Source organism: Hyla sarda, chromosome 2 (genome assembly GCF_029499605.1).
Source record: "Hyla sarda isolate aHylSar1 chromosome 2, aHylSar1.hap1, whole genome shotgun sequence".
Classification (NCBI taxonomy): domain Eukaryota; kingdom Metazoa; phylum Chordata; class Amphibia; order Anura; family Hylidae; genus Hyla; species Hyla sarda.
The window spans coordinates 330,855,669-330,877,110 of NC_079190.1; the positions used below are offsets into that span (position 1 = coordinate 330,855,669).

Here is a 21,442-nt window from a genome sequence, read left to right on the forward strand (position 1 = left end):
CAAACAAGAAAATACCTCATATATGAACGTAAAGTGTTCTGTGGGTGCACTAGAGGGCTCAGAAGTGAAGGAGCGACTATGGGATTTTAGAGAGGGAATTTTGCTGAAATGGTTTTTGGGGAGCATGTCACATTTAGAAAGCCTCTATGGAGCCATAAGAGCAAAAAAAAAAAAAAACGAACACATGACATACTATTTTGGAAACTACACCCTCAAGGCACATAACAAGGGATCCAGTGAGCCTTTACACCCCACAGGTGTTTGACGACTTTTTGGTAGTCAGATGTGTAAATCAAACAATTTCTTTTTCACTATAATTCGTTTTTTCCTCCAAATTTTACATTTTTACAAGGGGTAATGGGGTCACAAATTTTGTGGGGCAATTTTCCCTATTTCTTCTGAGTATGGAAATATCCCACGTGTGGATGTCAAGTGCTCTGCTGGCACACTACAATGCCCAGGAGAGAAGGAGCGCCATTGAGCTTTTGGAGAGAGAATTTGTTTAGAATGGAAATCGAGGGCCATTTGCGTTTACAAAGCCCCCTGTGGTGCCAGAACAGTGGAACCCCCCACATGTGACCCCATTTTGGAAACTACACCCCTCACAGAATTTAATAAGGGGTGCAGTGAGCATTTACACCCCACTGGCATTTGCCAGATCTTTGGAACAGTGGACTGTGCAAATGAAAAATTAAATTTTTAATTTTCACGGACCACTGTTCCAAAAATCTGTCAGACACCTGTGGGGCATAAATGCTCACTGCACCCCTTATTACATTTCGTGAGTGGTGCAATTTTCAAAATGGTGGGGGGGGGGGGGGACAAATTTTCTCTCCAAAACCCAATGGTCTTCCTTTTCTTCTGAGCATTGTAGTGTGCCAGGAGAGCACTTTACACCCACATTTGGAGTATGTTCTTACTCAGAAGAAATGGGGTTACAAATTTTGGGGAGCTTTTTTCTATCTTCCCTTGGGAAAATGAAAAATTTATGGTAAAACCAGCATTTTAGTTGAAATTTTTTTTTTCATTTTCCCATCCAACTTTAACAAAAATTTGTCAAACAACTGTGGGGTGTTAAGGCTCACTATACCCCTTGTTACGTTGCATTAGTGGTGTAGATTCCAAAATAGGGTCACACATGGGTTTATTTTTTTGCGTTTATGTCACAATTATTGTAAAATCAGCCACCCCTGTGCAAATCACCAAATTAGGCCTCAAATGTATATAGTGCGCTCTCACTCCTGAGCCTTGTTGTGCGGCCGCAGAGCATTTTATGCCCATATATGGGGTATTTCCATACTCAGGAGAAATTGTGTTACAAATTTTGGGGGTCTTTTTTTCCATTTACCTCTTGTGAAAATGAAAAGTATGGGGCAACACCAGCATGTTAGTATAAAATGTTTTTTTTTTTTTTTACACTAACAGGCTGGTGTGGACCCCAACTTTCCCTTTCCATAAGGGGTAAAAGGAGAAAAAGCCCCCAAAAATGTGGAATGCAATTGCTCCCGAGTACGGAAACACCCCATATGTGGACCTTAACTGTTTCCTTGAAATACGACAGGGCTCTGAAGTGAGAGAGCACCATGCGCATTTGAGGACTAAATTAGGGATTTGCATAGGGATGGACATAAGGGTATTCGACACCAATGATTCCCATACAGGGTGCCTCCAGCTGTTGCTAAACTCCCAGCATACCTGGACAGTCAGTGGCTGTCCAGAAATCCTGGGAGTTGTTGCTTTGCAACAGCTGGAGGCTCCGTTCTGGAAACACTGCTGTCCGATACGTTATTTATTTTTATTGGGGGGACAGTGTAAGGGGGTGTATATAGTGTTTTACCCTTTATTATGTGTTAGTGTAGTGTTTTTAGGGTACATTCACATGGGCGGGTTCACGGTTAGTTTCCCGCTAGGAGTTTGCACTGCGGCGGAAAATTTGCCGCAGCTCAAACTTGAAGCAGGGAACTCACTGTAAATCCCCACCTGAGTGAATGTACCTCCAACTTTTGCAACAGCTGGAGGCACACTGGTTGGAAAACCTTCAGTTAGGTTCTGTTACCTAACTCGGTATTTTCTAACCAATGTGCCTCCAGCTTTTGCAAAACTACAACTCCCAGCATGTACTGATCGCCGATGGGAGATGTAATTATGCCATAGCTGGAGGTACGGAACTACAACTCCCAACATAGTGAGGCAGCCATTTGCTGTTCGTGCATGCTTGGAGTTGTCCACGGTTTAGAAACCACCACACAGTGATCTCCAAACTGTGGCCCTCCAGATGGTGCAAAACTACATGGGCATGCTGGAAGTTGTAGTTTTGCACCATCTGGAGGGTTACAGTTTAGAGACCACTGTAGGATCACTGCACCAGGGAGCCGCACGTCATTGCCGCCCGCCACTGGTAAGTGACCTCTGGTGCAGGTCACCGCCGGTTCCCCCTGGACTACAGTGGGTGGGCAGAGCGGGGAACCAAACTTTAACCCCCCGCCCCTGATCTGCTATTGGTCGGTCTCTTCTGACTGACCAACAGCAGGGATAGGAGAGGTGGCACCCCTTCCATCTCACTCCAAACCCTTCAGTGGGATCGTGGGTGTCTTGGACAACCCTGATCCCCCTTATTTCCTGGGTCATCGGAGACCCTGTATGACCCGGAATCGCCACAGATCGCCAGTCTGACCTGTCCAGGGCTTTGCACGGGGGCCTCCTGAATGATTTCAGCAGGCATCCCGGTCCAGTCCCTGCCCGGTGAGCAGCGGGGACCAGAATTCCCATGGGCATACAGATACGCCCTGGGTCCTTAAGTACCAGGGAGCCAGGGCGTACCTGTACGCCCTGTGTCCTTAAGTGGTAAAAAAAAAAAAACTGCAGTAGTTATACAATTCAAAGTAGTCTGCCAATGTAAGGTAAATTAGTACACATAAACAATTAGTACTACCTGTGCAATATATAGGTACAAAATATATCCTATCTATCTATCTTTATCTATCGTTCTACCTTCCGTATATGTACAGACTGTATATCCAGACTTAACTTACTCATATTAATCTTACTGGAACCCTATTTTTCTCTCTTTGCAGATGCCACCGCGGAGAGTACTACAGTACTTCCACAAACTACACAATCTCCTGTCGTAGTTTCTGTTAAAGATGCTGTTTCAACACAGAGTCTAGCAGGAAAAAACTCTTCAGTATTGCCTGAGCAGGGAAGTGACTTGAACCAAACAGATGCTACCTCAATGTTAACAGGACCCCCAGCCCATGATCTGACAGGTAATAAATATATCCAATGTCCCTGATTTACTATTGTAAATTTCACATGTATTGAGGGGTTGTGCGCCAGATTCTGTCGCATTGTGCCAGAATGTGCGCCAGATTTTACACCAGAATTGAAAAAAACCCGACCAACTCTCCATTTTACTGAGGAAACCTGAAAAGGGGGCGTGTCCCCCAGGGGAAAATGGGCATGGTCGACGAAAAGGGGGCATGTTCCTGACATTTTCACAAAAAACCAACATATTTACTAAGGTTTCCACAGAGAATGTGGTGGATTTTAGCTGAGGAAAACCCGACAGATCAGAGCATGTGTAAAAAAAGCAAAATGGGAAAAGTTCAAAATGTAGGGGAACCTTAGTAAATAACATGGAAAAAACTTGTAGGGAATTTAAAACTCACGAAGAAAACTACATTCCACTCTTAGTAAATCAGGGCCATTGTTTCTTATAATATACTGTAAATTATATATCACAATAACTTGTTTATTTATATACCAAGTAGACATTACCAGTTTGCTATGTGTATACAGTACATGAAATGTTAGGAGTACACTGTTCACACTAACAACATGGTCAACTTTTCACAGTTTTTCTTTCCGTGAAATTGATGAACACTTTGACACAATCCCATTGGATTCACTGTATGATAGATTAATTTACAGATTTAGTGCAAGGGCTTAACCACTAGCCCAAATTACCAAACTACTAATTTAGAGTCATCAATCTTTAACTCCTTCAGGACAAAGGATGTACCTGTACGCCCTACGCCCGGTGTTTAAAACGGGGTCACACCGGGTCGGTCCCGGCTTCTAACGATAGCCGGGACCCTGGGCTAATAGCATGCGGCACCGATCGTTGTGCCGCGCGCTATTAACCCTTCAGACGCAGCGATCAAAGTTGATCGCCGCGTCTAAAAATGAAAGTAAACGCTGCCCGGCAGCTCAGTCTGGCTGATCGGGACATCGCGATAAAATCACGATGTCCCGATCAGCTAGGACGTGAGTGGAGACCCCCTTACCTTGCTCTGTTGCGTTGGATTGGCGTTTGATTGCTCCAAGCCTGAGCTACAGGCTTGAGCAATCGAGCCCCTATCTCACTGATACATGCAAAGCTATGGCTTTGCAGGGATCAGGGTAAAAGATCAGTGTGTTCAGTGTTATAACCCCTTATGCAAAAAAAAAAAAAAAGTTAAAGGTCATTTAACCGCTTCCCTAATAAACGTTTGAATCACCTCACTTTTCCTATAAAAAAACTGTGTAAAAAAAAAAAAATAAACATATGTGGTATCACCGCGTGCAGAAATGTCCGAACTATAAAAATATATTGTTAATTAAACAACACGGTCAATGGCGTACGCGCAAAAAAATTCCAAAGTCCAACATAGCGTATTTTTGGTCACTTTTTATATCATGAAAAAATGTATAAAAAGCGATCAAAAAGTCTGATCAATACAAAAATGGTACCGATAAAAACGTCAGAAGGCGGTGCAAACGTCAGAAGACGTCATGCCGGCCCGTATGCGGAAAAATAAAAAAGTTATAGGGGTTAGAAGATGAGAATTTTTAACGTATAAATTTTCCTGCATGTAGTTATGATTTTTTTCCGAAGTACGACAATATCCAACATATACAAGTAGGGTATCAATTTAACCGTAGGGACCTACAGAATAAAGATAAGGTGTTAATTTTTTTTAACCCAAAAATGCACTGCGTAGAAACGGAAGCCCCCAAAAGTTACAAAATTACATTTTTTCTTCAACTTTGTAGCACAGTGAATTTTTTTTCCGTTTCGCCGTGGATTCTTTGGTAAAATGACTAATGTCACTGCAAAGTAGAATTGGTGGCTCAAAAAATAAGCCATCATATGGAATTTTATGTGCAAAATTGAAAGCGTTATGATTTTTAGAAGGTGATGAGGAAAAAATGAAAATGCAAAAACTGAAAAACCCTGCGTCCTTAAGGGGTTAAAAACAACAGAATTACTTTAGAACTTGACCTTTACTCAAAAGACATCTAAACCATACATATCTACTCAACAGATGATCTGATTCTGGCTTTTAAAGCTGCATAAGAAACCTGAATGTGAAAATACATCTTATTAATATATATTTTTTTAAATATATCCAAAAGGAAATGCACTCAGGTGCAGCCAGTATCCACTTAGATTTTTTGGAAGGTTAAAGGGGTACTCCGGTGGAAAACTTTTTTTTTTTTTTTTTTTTATCAACTGGTGCAAGAAAGTTAAACAGATTTATAAATTACTTCTATTAAAAAAAAAAACCTTAATCCTTCAAGTACTTATTAGCTGCTGAATACTACAGAGGAAATTCTTTTCTTTTTGGAACACAGTGCTCTCTGCCGACATCACAAGCACAGTGCTCTCTGCTGACATCTCTGTCCATTTTAGGAACTGTCCAGAGCAGCATATGTTTGCTATGGGGATTTTCTCCTGCTCTGGACAGTTCTTAAAATGGACAGAGATGTCAGCAGAGAGCACTGTGCTCATAATGTCAGCAGAGAGCTCTGTGTTCCAAAAAGAAAAGAATTTCCTCTGTAGTATTCAGCAGATAATAAGTACTGGAAGGATTAAGAATTTTTAATCGAAGTAATTTACAAATATGTTTAACTAATCTGGCACCAGTTGATCTAAAAAAAAAGTTTTCCACTGGAGTACCCCTCTAAGTGCTCCACTTGAGTTTCCTTTAATACTGCTAATGGTTTCTTAAATGTCACTGTTTCCCTCCAAGCAGAGCCCATGCAATTTTGACTACACCACTCTGTGTAATCCCTATTAAGCCCTTCTATATAAACCCCAATATCAGTATGCCTCTACGTTAAAAATGTAAAAGGTTCCTTTTCAATTTGTGTCTAAACAACCGAGCACTAAAAACATAGGCAACTTTCTTTTTATTGGCTCCTATTCAGATTTGTTTGCATGAGATGATTCAGAATTATAAACAGATAAATCAGGCAACAAAGATTATATCACAATAGCTTAGTATGCACAACATTTTAGTGACATCTTAACATTGTATCCAGATATAATATTGTGTAATATGCTTCTATTACATCCATGCACTGCTGTGTCCTGTAGACTTGTGCACTAGAAAAATTTTGGTTTCGTTTCATTTTTTCGTTTTGGAAAAATTTTTCGGTTCGGTAATATTTTCGGTTTTGATTTTTCGGATACATTTGGTATTCGGGTGTTTGGTCTTATTTTTCAGATACATTCGGTATTCGGGTACATTCGGTAAATCTTTTTATTCCTTTTTGGACTTTAGCAATCCTCAAAAATTATGGAGATACCATTTTTATAAAAATTTCGTAGGGTACCATAAAAAATAATAATAAAAGAGATACAGTAGTGATGGAAAAAATTGTATCTAACGAAATGTATCTTTTTTTATTATGAAATGTTTATTAATTTTTAAACAGGGATCAATTTATGTGAGCGTGTAAAGTACTAAAAATGTAGCCGACAATAATAAAAATGTAGTGTGTGCGTGTTTTTTTTTTTACATTTTTTAGGTAGTACTACTACTCCCAGCATGGAACACACTGTTCCATGATGGGAGTGGTAGTTACCTGTACTAATTGACAGATCGCCGGGGTCCCTTGTGATCCTCTTGTATAATGTATAGATGCTGCGGCTGCTCTTCTATGGTCCCCTGCACTCACGTATATATACACATATTCATATTTCCCGCAGAGCTGTGATTGGCCAGATGGTTCCAGCCAATCACAGCTCTCTGTGTGAAATAGGAATATGTGTATATATACGGCCGCCGCATCCATACATTATACAGGAGCATCACCGCAGGTGTCAGGAGTCATACCCGCAGTGATCTTTCCTTTACTACAAGTACTAGTGCTCCCAACATGGAGTACACTCTGCTCCATGCTGGGAGCTGTAGTAACTGCATTAATAGACAGATCGCAGCGGGTGTCAGAATTTACACTCGCTGCAATATGTCAATTAATGCAGGTACTACAGCTCCCAGCATGGAGCAGAGTGTGCTCCATGTTGGGAGTATTAGTACCTGCAGTAAGGGACAGATCCCAGTGGATGTCACTTCTCCTGACACCGCTGCGATCGTCCTTATATGAATGTCGGGATCAGCTGTTCTCAGGGCTACAAAGCCGGGAGAACAGCTGACGCTGAGCCGTAGGTATACATCGTATATCTACTGCCCAGCAAGAACTTACAGTGAGCCTGTAATGTGTATACAGTATACACATTGCTGGCTCACTTAACCCCTTGCTGAGCTGGGCGCTATGCGCAAGCCCAGCAAGGAAAGAGTTAACTTACACTGCTGGACAGTGTAGGTTAACACTTTGGGCGGTATACACTATATACAGCTATCTATAGATAGCTGTATATAGTGTATACAGAAGATGAAGTCCAGCTTACTTCCCTCGAGTACCGGGCAGGTCAGTGTAGCTCCGCCCCCACTAGTGATGACATCATTAGGGGGCAGAGCTACAGAAGGGAACTAGGATAGTTAATCTGAAGCTCTGTTCACATTGTCCATTTTGTATAATGTGAACAGACACTTCTGGCAGTGTCTACCCAGACAGGGAGACTCCAGCTGTTGCTAAACTACAACTCCCAGCCTTTGGCTGTCTGGGCATGCTGGGAGTTGTAGTTTTGAACCAATTGGTGGCTCCCTATTTGAGTAGACATTGCATCATGGGTGCTCTCCCAAGCGGACAGCGGCAAAAATGTCATAACCAATTTTTTATTATTTTTTTTCTCGTTTCAGATCCGTGTATGCAGAGGATTACTGCGGATTCGATGGATTACGGCAGATTATTATTATTATTTTTTCTTTTAATAAAATGGTTAACGAGGGCTGTGGGGGAGTGTTTTTTTTAAATAAAATAATTTTTCCAATGTGTTGTGGGTTTTTTTTATTGAATTTTCAGGCTTAGTAGTGGAAGCTGGTCTTATTGACTGAATCCATTACTAAGTCAGGGCTTAGTGCTAGCCCCAAAAACAGCTAGCGCTAACCCCCAATTATTACCCCGGTACCCACCGCCACAGGGGAGCCGGGAAGAGCAGGTACCAACAGGCCCGGAGCGTCAAAATGGCGCTCCTGGGCCTAGGCAGTAACAGGCTGGCGTTATTTAGGCTGGGGAGGGCCAGTAACAACGGTCCTCGCCCACCCTAACGTCAGGCTGTTGCTGTTTGGTTGGTATTGTGCTGAGAATGAAAATACGGGGAACCCTATGCTTTTTTTTTAAATTCATTTAAATAAAAAATAAAAAAATAACGCATAGGGTTCCCTGTATTTTCATTCTCAGCACAATACCAACCAAACAGCAACAGCCTGACGTTACCAGGGTGGGCGAGGACCGCTGTTACTGGCCCTCCCCAGCCTAAATAACGCCAGCCTGTTACCACCTAGGCCCAGGAGCGCTATTTTTGATGCTCCGGGCCTGTTGGTACCGATTCTTCCCGGCACCCCTGTGGCGGTGGGTACCGGGGTAATAATTTGGGGTTAGCGCTAGCTGTTTTTGGGGCTAGCACTAAGCCCTGACTTAGTAATGGATTCAGTCAATAAGACCAGCTTCCACTACTAAGCCTGAAAATTCAATAAAAAAAAAAACACAACACATTGGAAAAATTATTTTATTTAAAAAAAACTCCCCCACAGCGCTCGTTAAACATTTTATTAAAAGAAAAAAATAATAATCCGCCGTAATCCATCGAATCCGCAGTAATCGTCTGCATACACGGATCTGAAACGAGAAGAAAAAAAACACAAAAAATTGGTTATGACATTTTTGGCGCTGTCCGCTGGGGAGAGCACCCATGATGCAATGTCTACCCAAACAGAGAGCCACCAATTGGTGCAAAACTACAACTCCCAGCATGCCCAGACAGCCTTTGGCTGTCTGGGCATGCTGGGAGTTGTAGTTTAGCAACAGCTGGAGTCTCCCTGTCTGGGTAGACACTGCCAGAAGGGTCTGTTCACATTATACAAAACGGACAATGTGAACAGAGCTTCAGATTAACTAGCCTAGTTCCCTTCTGTAGCTCCGCCCCCTAATGACATCATCACTAGGGGCGGAGCTACACTGACCTGCCCAGTACTCGAGGGAAGTAAGCTGGACTTCGCCTTCTGTATACACTATATACAGCTGTATATAGTGTATACCACCCAAAGGGTTAACCTACACTGTCCAGCAGGGGGTTAAGTGAGCCAGCAATGTGTATACTGTATACACATTGCAGGCTCACTGTAAGTTCTTGCTGGGCAGTAGATATATGATGTATACCTACGGCTCAGCATCAGCTGTTCTCCCGGCTCTGTAGCCCTGAGAACAGCTGATCCCGACATTCACATAAGGACGATCGCAGCAGGAGTGACATTCGATGGGATCTGTCCCTTACTGCAGGTACTAATACTCCCAACATGGAGCACACTCTGCTCCATGCTGGGAGCTGTAGTACCTGCATTAATAGACATATTGCAGCGAGTGTAAATTCTGACACCCGCTGCGATCTGTCTATTAATGCAGGTACTACAGCTCCCAGCATGGAGCAGAGTGTACTCCATGTTGGGAGCAGTAGTACTTGTAGTAAAGGAAAGATCACTGCGGGTATGACTCCTGACACCCGCTGTGATGCTCCTGTATAATGTATGGATGCGGCGGCCGCTCTCCTATGGTCCCCTGCACTGACGAATATATATATACACATATTCCTATTTCACACAGAGAGCTGTGATTGGCTGGAACCATCTGGCCAATCACAGCTCTGCGGGAAATATGAATATGTGTATATATACGTGAGTGCAGGGGACCATAGAAGAGCAGCCGCCGCATCTATACATTATACAAGAGGATCGCAAGGGACCCCGGCGATCTGTCAATTAGTACAGGTAACTACTACTCCCATCATGGAACAGTGTGTCCCATGCTGGGAGTAGTAGTACTACCTAAAAAATGTTTTTAAAAAAAGTGAAAAACACGCACACAATACATTTTTATTATTGTTGGCTACATTATTAGTGCTTTACCCGCTCACATAAATTGATCCCTGTTTAAAAATTAATAAACATTTCATAATAAAAAAGATACATTTCGTTAGATACAATTGTTTCCATCACTACTGTATCTTTTTTATTATTTTTCTGTTATTAGAATGAATTCTTTACGTTCGTGTACGGATAACGAATGCATTCGTTACTTTGCTATTATTATTATAGTGGCTATTCGGGAATGCTCAAAATATGTTTTCGTGCATTCTGATCAGTCCGAATGCCCGAAAACGGTAACATTCGGTAAATTAGACATTCGTGCCGAACCGAATTGAACATGTCTAGTGTCCTGATTTTCTTAACAGAATCTACACCTGATAGTGCTCTAGTGAAGTATTTTTGGACTGTTGTCTTTGACCTTTACCAGCATTCCATGCCACTCTAGAGTACAATATATATCGTAGATAAAATAAAACAATTATCTGTTTTACAACCTAAGTAAATAAATAAGTGAGGACTGCCACACAGTGCACCCTCTGAATATAATACTGTCACACACTGTACCCTCTGAATATAATACTGCCAGACACTGCAACATCTAATTATAATACTACCACACACTGTGGTCTCAAAATATACTACTACTATACACTGTGCACTTTAAATATAATACTACCACCCACTGCTAGCTCTGCATAAAGAACTAACACACACTGGCGCTCTGTCTTCATGGTGCATGGGTTCAGTAAGCTCCTCTGAGATACCAAAAGATTTTTACTTTCATTTAAGACGCCGTGATCGGCATTGATCACGGCTTCTAAGGGGTTAAATTATCCCGCCGCTGCCCGCTGTAAGCAGTGAGTGTCTGGCAAAAACAAAAATTGTCAGAACAACTACCTAATACATGGATGCACACTACTGTGGCAAATACTAAGTATACAAAAAAAAAGGTTACAGCAGCTTTCTTGGTCAAGAAATGGAGGCTCTTAGCTTACTTTTTGATCAAAACGTGTCCCCCATCCACCACACGGAGGTGGCCTTATTTTGGATGGGACCCTAACACTTATTCCATCTACCGCCACCTCCGCATGGTGGATGGGGGACACGTTTTGATCAAAAAGTGCGCTAAGAGCTTCCGTTTTTTGACCAAGAGTTCTGCTGCAACCTTCTTTTTTTGTATAATGAGTGTCTGGCTACAGATAGTAGCTGACACTTACCTCTTTGAAGCGAACGTAGCTCCTGCATTCGCTTCAAAGCCACAGGGAACGAGGGTGTTCCTGTATGCCCTATATCCTTAATCCCTTAAGGATCAGGGGTTTTTCCGTTTTTGCACTTTAATTATTTCCTCCTTAAAAAAAATCATAACTCTTTCAATTTTGCACCTAAAAATCCATATGATGGCTTATTTTTTGTGCCACCAATTTGTAATGAGGTCAATCATTTTACCCAAAAATCGACGATAAAACGGAAAAATAAATCATTGTTCAACAAAATTTTGTAAATTTTGGGGGCTTTCGCTTCTACGCAGTACATTTTTCGTGAAAAATGACACCTTATCTTTATTCTGTAGGTCCATACGATTAAAAATCATAACTACAGTCATGGCCATAAATGTTTGCACCCCTGAATTTTTTCAAGAAAATTAAGTATTTCTCACAGAAAAGGTTCGCATTAACACATGTTTTGCCATACACATGTTTCTCCCCTTTGTGTGTATTGGAACTAAACCAAAAAAGGGAGGAAAAAAAGCTAATTGGCCAAAATGTCACAACAATCTCCAAAAATGGGCTGGACAAAATTATTGGCATCCTTAACTTAATATTTGGTTGCACACCCTTTGGAAAAAATAACTGAAATCAGTTGCTTCCTATAACCATCAATAAGCTTCTTACACCTCTAAGCTTCCCTACGCCGGAATGTTGAACCACTCTTCCTTTGCAAACTGCACCAGGTCTCTCTTATTGGAAGGACGCCTTTCCCCAACAGCAAATTTAAGATCTCTCCACAGGTGGTCGATGGGATTTAGATCTGGACTCATTGCTGGCCACTTCAGAACTCTCCAGCACTTTGTTGCCATCCATTTCTGGGTGCTTTTTGACGTATGTTTGGGGTCATTGTCCTGCTGGAAGACCCAAGATCTCGGACGCAAACCCAGCTTTCTGACACTGGGCTGTACAGTGTGACCCATAATCCGTTGGTAATCCTCAGATTTCATGATGTCTTGCACACATTCAAGGCACCCAGTGCCAGAGGCAGCAAAACAACCCCAAAACATCATTGAACCTCCACCATATTCCATTGTAGGTACTGTATTCTTTTCTTTGTAGGCCTCATTCCATTTTTGGTAAACAGTAGAATGATGTGCTTTACCAAAAAGCTTTATCTTGGTCTCATCTGTCCACAAGACATTTTCCCAGAAGGATTTTGGCTTACTCAAGTTCATTTTGACAAAACGTAGTCTTGCTTTTTTATGTCTCTGTGTCAGCAGTGGGGTCCTCCTGGGTCTCCTGCCATAGCGTTTCATTTCATTTAAATGTTGATGGATAGTTCGCGCTGACACTGATGCTCCCTAAGCCTGCAGGACAGCTTGAATATCTTTGTAACTTGTTTGGGGCTGCTAATCCACCATCCGGACTATCCTGAATTGACACCTTTCATCAATTTTTCCCTTCCGTCCTAGCCCAGGGAGATTAGCTACAGTGCCATGGGTTGCAAACTTTTTGATAATGTTGCGCACTGTGGACAAAGGCAAATCTAGATATCTGGAGATGGATGTAACCTTGAGATTGTTAATATTTTTCCACAATTTTGGTTCAAGTCCTCAGACAGTTCACTTCTCCTCTTTCTGTTGTCCATGCTTAATGTGGCACACACAGACACACAATGCAAAGACTAAGTGAACTTCTCTCCTTTTTTATCTGCTTTCAGGTGTGATTTTTATATTGCCCACACCTGTTACTTGCCCCAGGTGAGTTTAACCCCTTAACGACGAAGGACGTATATTTACGTCCTCCGCCGGCTCCCGCATCTGAAGCGTCTCCAACTGCCGCGTCTGAAGCGAAACTATCCCGGCTGCTCAGTCGGGCTGTTCGGGACCCCGGCGATGAAATCGCGGCGTCCCGAACAGCTTACAGGACACCGCGAGGGCCCTTACCTGCCTCCTCGGTGTCCGAGCGGCGAATGACTGCTCCATGTCTGAGATCCAGGCAGGAGCAGTCAAGCGCCGATAACACTGATCACAGGCGTGTTAATACAAATCGAACTGACAAATCGAATTTACTGTAAATTCCCTCATCTCTAGCTGTAGGTATATGGTAATATAGGACTTGCAGGCGCTGAACTTGGGCTTTTTGTGGCTGGAAAGCCTCATTGTTGCATGTTGTTTGGTTTGTATAGTTTGTACTATTTTTGTATATTTTTCAGTTTGTGTATTTATATATATTAAGTGTATATATATTTAGTGTTTGTATATTAGCATTTTTTTTTTCTAGGGGTTGGTTTATCACATTGTGTTGGGGTTTAGTTTAGGTTGAGTAGTGGTAAAAAGGGGGAGGGGGGTTTCTATGGGACTCTATATATACTATAAAATCCTGGACTGGTTCATGGATGTCTGTTATCATGTACTGGGGGCATAGGATGCGGAACTAGCTCAGGGCCTAAAACAAAAAAATATATATTTTCCGTTTGTGGTGTTTGGTGGTTTGTGACACAAATTAATTATTTATTTTGGGTGAGAAAAATGCAACCGGGCCAGGGTTTTTTAGTTTAATTATTAGTACCGTATTAAGGTTAGAATTATTATTATTATTTATTATTATTATTATTATTAAGTAGTGTTTAGCAGTTTACATTTGTGGGGTTGTTGTCATAGTGGTGTGTTTGGTGAGAATATGGCTGGACCAGGAAATACTTTGATGGACATTTAAGGACTTATATGGACTGATTACTTTTAAATAAAAGATCTACAGGGTATAACTTAGGATCAGTACAGGATAAGTAATGTATGTACACAGTGACCTCACCAGCAGAATAGTGAGTGCAACTCTGGAGTATAATACAGGATATAACTCAGGATCAGTACAGGATAAGTCATGTACAGTGGGGATCAAAAGTTTGGGCACCCCAGGTAAAAATTTGTATTAATGTGCATAAAGAAGCAAAGGAAAGATGGAAAAATCTCCAAAAGGCATCAAATTACAGATTAGACTTTCTTATAATATGTCAAAAAAAGTTAGATTTTATTTCCATCATGTAAACTTTCAAAATAACAGAAAACAAAAAAATGGCATCTGTAAAAGTTTGGGCACCCTGCAGAATTTATAGCATGCACTGCCCCCTGTGCAAAGCTGAGACTTGCCAGTGTCATGGATTGTCCTCAATCATCATCTGGGAAGACCAGGTGATGTCAATCTCAAAGGTTTTAAATGCTCAGACTCATCTGACCTTGCCCCAACAATCCGCACCATGGGTTCTTCTAAGCAGTTGTCTAGAAATCTGAAACTGAAAATAGTTGACGCTCACAAAGCTGGAGAAGGCTATAAGAAGATAGCAAAACATTTCAGATGTCAATTTCCTCTGTTTGGAATGTAATTAAGAAATGGCAGTCATCAGGAACAGTGGAAGTTAAAGCAAGATCTGGAAGACAAAGAAAAATATCAGACAGAACAGCTCGTAGGATTGTGAGAAAAACAATTCAAAACCCACGTTTGACTGCAAAATCCCTCCAGAAAGATCTGGCAGACACTGGAGCTGTGGTACACTATTCCACTATAAAGAGATACTTGTACAAATATGGTCTTCATGGAAGAGTCATCAGAAGAAAACATCTTCTACGTCCTCACCACAAAAATCAACGTTTGAACTTTGCAAATGAACATATAGACAAGCCTGATGCATTTTGGGAACAAGTTCTGTGGACCGATGAGGTTAAAATTGAACTTTTTGGCCGGAATGAGCAAAGGTACGTTTGGAGAAGAAGGGGAACAGAATTTAATGAAAAGAACCTGTGTCCAACTGTTAAGCATAGGGGTGGATCAATCATGCTTTGTGGTTGTATTGCAGCCAGTGACACAGGGAACATCTCACGAGTGGAAGAAAAAATGGATTCAATAACATTTCAGCAAATTTTGGATGCTAACTTGATGCCATCTGTGAAAAAGCTGAAGTTAAAGAGAGGATCCCTTCTACAAATGGATAATGATCCTAAACACATCTCTAAATCCACGGGGGATTACATCAAGAGGCGTAAACTGAAGGTTTTGCCATGGCCTTCACATTCTCCTGACCTCAACATAATTGAAAATTTATGGATAGACCTTAAAAGAGCAGTGCGTGACAGACAGCCCAGAAATCTCAAAGAACTGGAAGACTTTTGTAAGGAAGAATGGGAAAGATACCTCAAACAAGAATTGGCTCTTGGCTGGCTATAAAAAGCATTTACAAGCTGTGATACTTGCCAAAGGGGGCAGTACAAGATATTAACTCTGCAGGGTGCCCAAACTTTTGCAGACGCCATGTTTTTGTTTTCTATTATTTTGAAAGTGTAAATAATGAAAATAAAATCTAACTTTTGTTGACATATTATAAAAATGTCTAATCTGTATTTTGATGCCTTTTGGAGATTTTTAAATCTTTCCTTGGCTTCTTTATGCACATTAATCCAAATTTTTTACCTTGGGTGCCCAAACTTTTGATCTCCACTGTAATGTATGTACATAGTGACCTCACCAGCAGAATAGTGAGTGCAACTCTGGAGTATAATACAGGATATAACTCAGGATCAGTATTGGATAAGTAATGTAAAGTATGTACACATTAACCCCACCAGCAGAGTAGTGAGTACAGCTCTGGAGTCTGGCCACTAGAGGGAGCATCTTCCTGTGAGTCTGCTGAGTGTGGAGGAAGTCGTTTGCTGGATTGTTTGGTGTGTGTGCGCTCTGAGCTCTGCCGTGTCATCTGTGCCGGACAATGTTCTTCCTTCCCCAGAGGGAGAGCGTGTGTTCAGGCATGAGCGAGGAGAGGAGAACCCCAACACCTGCCCCCCGAATCAGGTCCGCGGGGGGCAGGGGGAGCCAGCGACCAGGTGTGGAGGGACCAGCCTCAGGAAGTGCATCAGAGGTCTCCGGGTTGAGTCGCTCTGCCAGGAGGTGCAGCGATGCATCTCCAGCCACCCCTGAACCCGTAGAGACAAAGAGCAGCCGCAAGGCTGGCCCTGCAAGTTGTGGGACTACAAATGCAAGAAGTTCCGGAAGCACAGGTACTGTGACAACAAGGCCTGACAATGTGGACTGTGATACTCCTCCTGGAGCAAAGCTAAATGCCCACGGATGTGTGGAGGAGGATTGGGGGATGCCTAGGGCCCGGGAGTCTGGAGTCCCCCATAACTCTCGTGTGGCAGAACACATCCGTGGATATGAGGAAGCAAGGGGCAGCTTGTATAGGCTCCAGGAGGAGGTACGGGAAGCAAAAGCCCTGATGGAAACTGCGGCGAAACGACAGAAAGCTGAGCTGTCAGCCCGGATTAAACAGCTGAAAAATGAAATAAGGATACTGGAGAAGAAGAGAACTTTTATTTTAGAGAACAGCGGGCCATTTAGGGAAAAACTTTTAAATGAAGACCGCTTTCATACAATGGAGAGAGAGAAGCAGAGATGGCTGAGGGGGCTTCAGCCACGGGTGGAGGAGGAAGGAGACGCTGCGGAGGCCGATAATGTTGAGCCAAATCCACCCGGGGGTCTGCAACATCTGACCCCATACAGTGGGCTCCCTGCAGGGCAAGTGGCGATGTCATCTGGCCGTGGCTCTGGCGGTTCGGGGGATGAGAGCAGCACCAGTCACCAGGGAGGGGCGCTGATGGCCCAGATCCAGCTCCTGGAGTCCCCAGGTCGCCTCCAGGACTTCACGTTTGGGGATGAGTTACCAGAGGAGGCACCTGGGGGAAGGAAAAAGAAGCTAAAGAAGACCAAGCTCCAGGAGCAGGTAACATTTGTATATACCCCCCGGACTGGCCGCAGGGTCAGCTCACTGTGTGAACCCCATTTCTCAGCCCAGCCTGAGTTCTGCTGTGGACTAAGTGCAGGAGAGTGGGGAGAGTATGGAGTCTAGTGTGGCGGTGAGCTCCATCGCTGTTTGTAGTAACAGTGGTGGAGCAGACAATGTATCGGCTGTGAGGTCGGACAGTGATATTTGCCCAGCGATGGGCATGGATGGCTCTGGCACATTGGGCTGCTCCCTAACGGGAGGGGGGGCGGCTTTGTGCCAGAGTCAGCTGCGGGAGCTCCGGTGGCTCTGAACGTTGACACTGCTGTTCCTTTGGAGCAGCGGTGTCGTCGTGAAAGAGCTGCTGGGGCCAAGATGTCTTCGCCTCCCAGAAAGACTGGACTAAAACCTTTATTTTGTATTGGCGCCGCTAATCCAGAACAGCGGCGCCCAGGAGCAGAAAACTCCAGTACTGATGAGGCGGAGGGTACCAGTAAAAACAGGGCTGGGGCCGCTAATAAACAGGCTAGGCAGGCTTCCCGGTCCTTGTATAAAGGACTGGTGACCTGTCCTGTGGTGGTGGCTCCAGCTCTGGTACCCAGTGATGCTCATGGTACACTATCTGCACCAGAACGCACCGGTCCAGCCAGTATGAATGAGGACGTTAATGTTGGAGTGAATTGTAGTATGGGCTGTAGCACGGGTGGAGGTATGGGGGGCACATCAGCTAAAACAGGCAATAATGGTGTGAGTATGGATTATGTGGAGGAGGGTGGTGAAGGGGCACAGATTAGTGGTGGGGATGTAGGGCCTGGTCCAGTTGCACCCCCAGCGGTGGCAGCACCGGTACGCAGCTACGCAAATGTCACCGCTGGGGGGAGGGGGGCACCTTCCTCGTCTTCTGGCTCTGGGGGGGGCAATTTGCAGCAGCGTCTCCTGGGGGCCTTAAGGAGAGGGGAGAGATCAATCAATGTAGAGGGTAGGGAGGTTGATCTATCCTTTTGGATAGAATGACATGGTCTTTCAGCCTTCCGAGAGGAAAGAGGGGGGGATACTGTGTGGTCCCTCCCAACAGCCGGGCCAGGTGGTCTCCGAAGGAATGTGGTCCGGCTGAGGTGGAGAGGCAGTGATACATGTCCTCCAAGATCTAAAGTTGTTGAGCTTCTGCTGAAGTTGGGCTTTAAGGCAGCTGACATCTACGCCTTGATACATCCTTATGGTACCCCTGAGTTCGATATCAGCTTTGTTCGGCCAGAGGGGCTTGAGCTCTTCTGGTCGAATTATGAGCTGGTAAAGAATGAGCCCGGCTGGCGAGACTTTGCCATTCAGGCGGTGTCTCGCCAAAACAATGTCAAGAAAGTGACCGTTTTAACCCGTAACGAATCACTTTCTTGTATTGACATCATGACGTGGCTAGGTCGGTATGGAGAGGTGGTGGAGGTCCCAAAAAAGAACAGGGATGAATATGGCATCTGGTCAGGGGCCTGGACGTTTATGGTCAAGCTTAAGCTTTCAGGAAACACCGTTACCCATATACCATCTGCAACCTTCCTCGGAAGGGATCATATCCAGATCTTCTACCAGGGTCAGCCGAAGCTCTGTCACAGATGTGGTGACCCCACACATTTTAGTGCCAATTGCACTGTGCAGAAGTGCACTCTGTGTGGGGAAATAGGCCATCTCGCTGCATCTTGTGCAGAGATTAGGTGTCACCTGTGTGGTGACTTAGGTCACCCATTCAGTCGCTGCCCTCGTTCCTTTGTCAACGCGGTTGTTGCCCCAGTGGGGGTAAGCCATGAGGTGAACTCTGCTGGGGGGATGGCTGGCGGGGATGAAGGGGTGCAGGGGCCAGGGAAGAAAAGTAAGCAGAAGACGCCTGCCCAACTGAGGCGTCTCAAGAAGCGTCAAAGGGATAGGGAGATTCGGGAGTCACAGGAGCATCAGCCAGCTGAGGTGGCTTCTGATCCTGTCCCTGCGACCAGTGTTACTGCTGAGGCCCTGGGGGATAGTGAACTGGATGAGGAGACTGGAAGGATCCACAAAGAGGAGGATACTGTCTCCTCGCTGTCCTCCCATGGTGAGAGCGCGGATGAGGACAGAGGGAGATGGGCAGAAACAAAGCGGGGTACTCGGAGGAATAAGAAAAAGGGAGATTTAAAATCTTCTCCCACCCGCCAGATGCCAAAGGAAGGTACAACTGACCCCCCTCTGATTGGTCTCTCCAACCGGTTCCGAGCCCTCCGCGACATTTCCTCTTCGGAGGAGGAGGCTGGGGGTGAGGTTCCGGATGTTGCGGTGGGGCCCACAGGGGACCCTGAGTCCTCTCTCCCTGGGGAACCTATGTCTTCAGGGGGGGGGACTGGCTCAGAGTCAGGGGACGAGAAAAATGTAAATAAAGGGAAAATGGACACATCCATCTCACTAAAAAGGGGTAAACCATCATCTGATGAGGAGGGTGGTGGGGTGGATGGGACGGATGGTGGGAAAAAGAAAGCTGTCTAACTCAATCACCCTTGATGGCGGCACCCTCTCCGTTGACTCTGGCATCCATTAATGTTGCCAGCATAAAGTCAGATACGGCTCGATTTGCGGCCTATGATTTTTTTGCCCATATTAATGCTGATATTTTATTTTTGCAAGAGACCAGGCTAACAGATATGTCATCTATCTACAAGGCTAAAAGAGAGTGGAGGAATGGGCCCTCCTACTGGTCTCTTGGGGCCGAGCCGTATAGCGGAGTGGCGGTCCTTTTTACCGCAGCGGTAGAATGCCGACGGGTTATCGAGTTAGAAATGGGGAGGTGCCTGATCTTAGATGTCCTCATGAAGGGACAAGAACTTCGCCTTATTAACATCTACGGCCCACAGTCTAAGTGGGACCGGAAGTGTCTCTTTATGAGGATCAAGCCCTATCTTTTTACAAGTCGGCAGGTGGTCTTTGGAGGGGACTTTAATGCTGTCACGAGGCCCCAAGACAGGGGAGGTGCCAGAGACAAGCTGACTTATGATAGCGTCGCCCTTAATAGCATAGCGAGTGAGGCTCGCCTGGTGGATGTCCACATCCGGCACACCCCAGGCCACGCGGGATTCACCTATCATAGGGGTAGTTGTAGGTCTAGGATAGATAGGTTTTTTTTAAAGGAGGAGGCCGTCTCTTCAGCAGTGTCTGTTGTTGAGGTGGAGTTCTCCGATCACTGTTTAATTTTGTTTTCTCTGAATGTCACAGAGACCCCCCGGATGGGCAGAGGCTATTGGAAGCTGAATTCGTCTCTCTTGGAAGAAGTGGAGATAAGACAGTCCTTTGAGGATTTTCTTCAGAGCCAGGTACCATTGCTGGGCCTTTGTAGCAGTAAGTCAGAGTGGTGGGAGATCTTCAAGGAAAGGGTTGCGAGATTCTTCCGCCAGCTCTCGGGCCTCAGAAGCCTAAACAGGTACCGTTTGTACCAGGGCCTGAGGAAGAAACTTGAGAACCTTGTCTCGACTGGAGGTAGTCGTGACGATATCTCCAGAGTGAAGTCCTTGTTGATGAAGTGCCAGTATGACAGACACGCATCTTTGGTTTTTGAGAGGGATTACGGGAAGTACCGCTCGCCCGACCCTTACAGAAACTGCAAGATGTCAGTGAATAGTAAAATAGTCTCAGGACTGATTGATAGTACGGGATCCTTGAAAAGGTCCAGATCAGGGATCCTGGAGGTCGTCAGATCCTTCTACTCGCACCTCTTGGGAAGGAAGGATCTAGATCGAGATAAGGTATCAGCTTTCTTGGCTGAAACCGTCCCTGAACCAGGAGTAGACTCCTCTCTTGACGTTTTGACAGAGATGATCCGGGAAGAGGAAGTCAGGATGGCTATTGATGGGCTTGCCCTCAAGAAGTCACCCGGTCCGGATGGCTTAACATCTGAGTTCTATAAGACCTTTAAGGACACTTTGGTTCCCCTCTTGACTGGGGTTTTTAATGAGTGTCTATCCTCGGGCACTCTGCCAAAGTCAATGAGGAGGTCAGCGCTGATCATCCTGTCAAAGGGTAAAGACCCGTCCCACATTGAGAATTGGCGTCCCATAGCGCTTCTCAATGTGGACCGAAAGATTCTGGCAAAAGTGCTGTTTAACCGGCTGGTGGAGTTTGCACCCCAGCTCCTTTCGGGGGCTCAGCATTGCTCTGTTCCGGGCCGCAGTACATTTAGTGCTGTGCTCAGTGTCCGAGAGGCT

At 44.5% G+C, this 21,442-nt stretch overlaps 1 protein-coding gene across 1 annotated transcript in view; it reads left to right on the top strand.

The window, feature by feature from the left end:
• CD34 (CD34 molecule) overlaps positions 1 to 21,442 on the top strand; it is a 118,421-nt gene that overhangs the window by 43,395 nt on the left and 53,584 nt on the right. Inside the window, exon 2 of the mRNA XM_056557954.1 lies at positions 3,075 to 3,266. Coding sequence (XP_056413929.1) covers positions 3,075 to 3,266 — 192 coding nt within the window. The remainder of the gene's footprint in view (positions 1 to 3,074; positions 3,267 to 21,442) is intronic.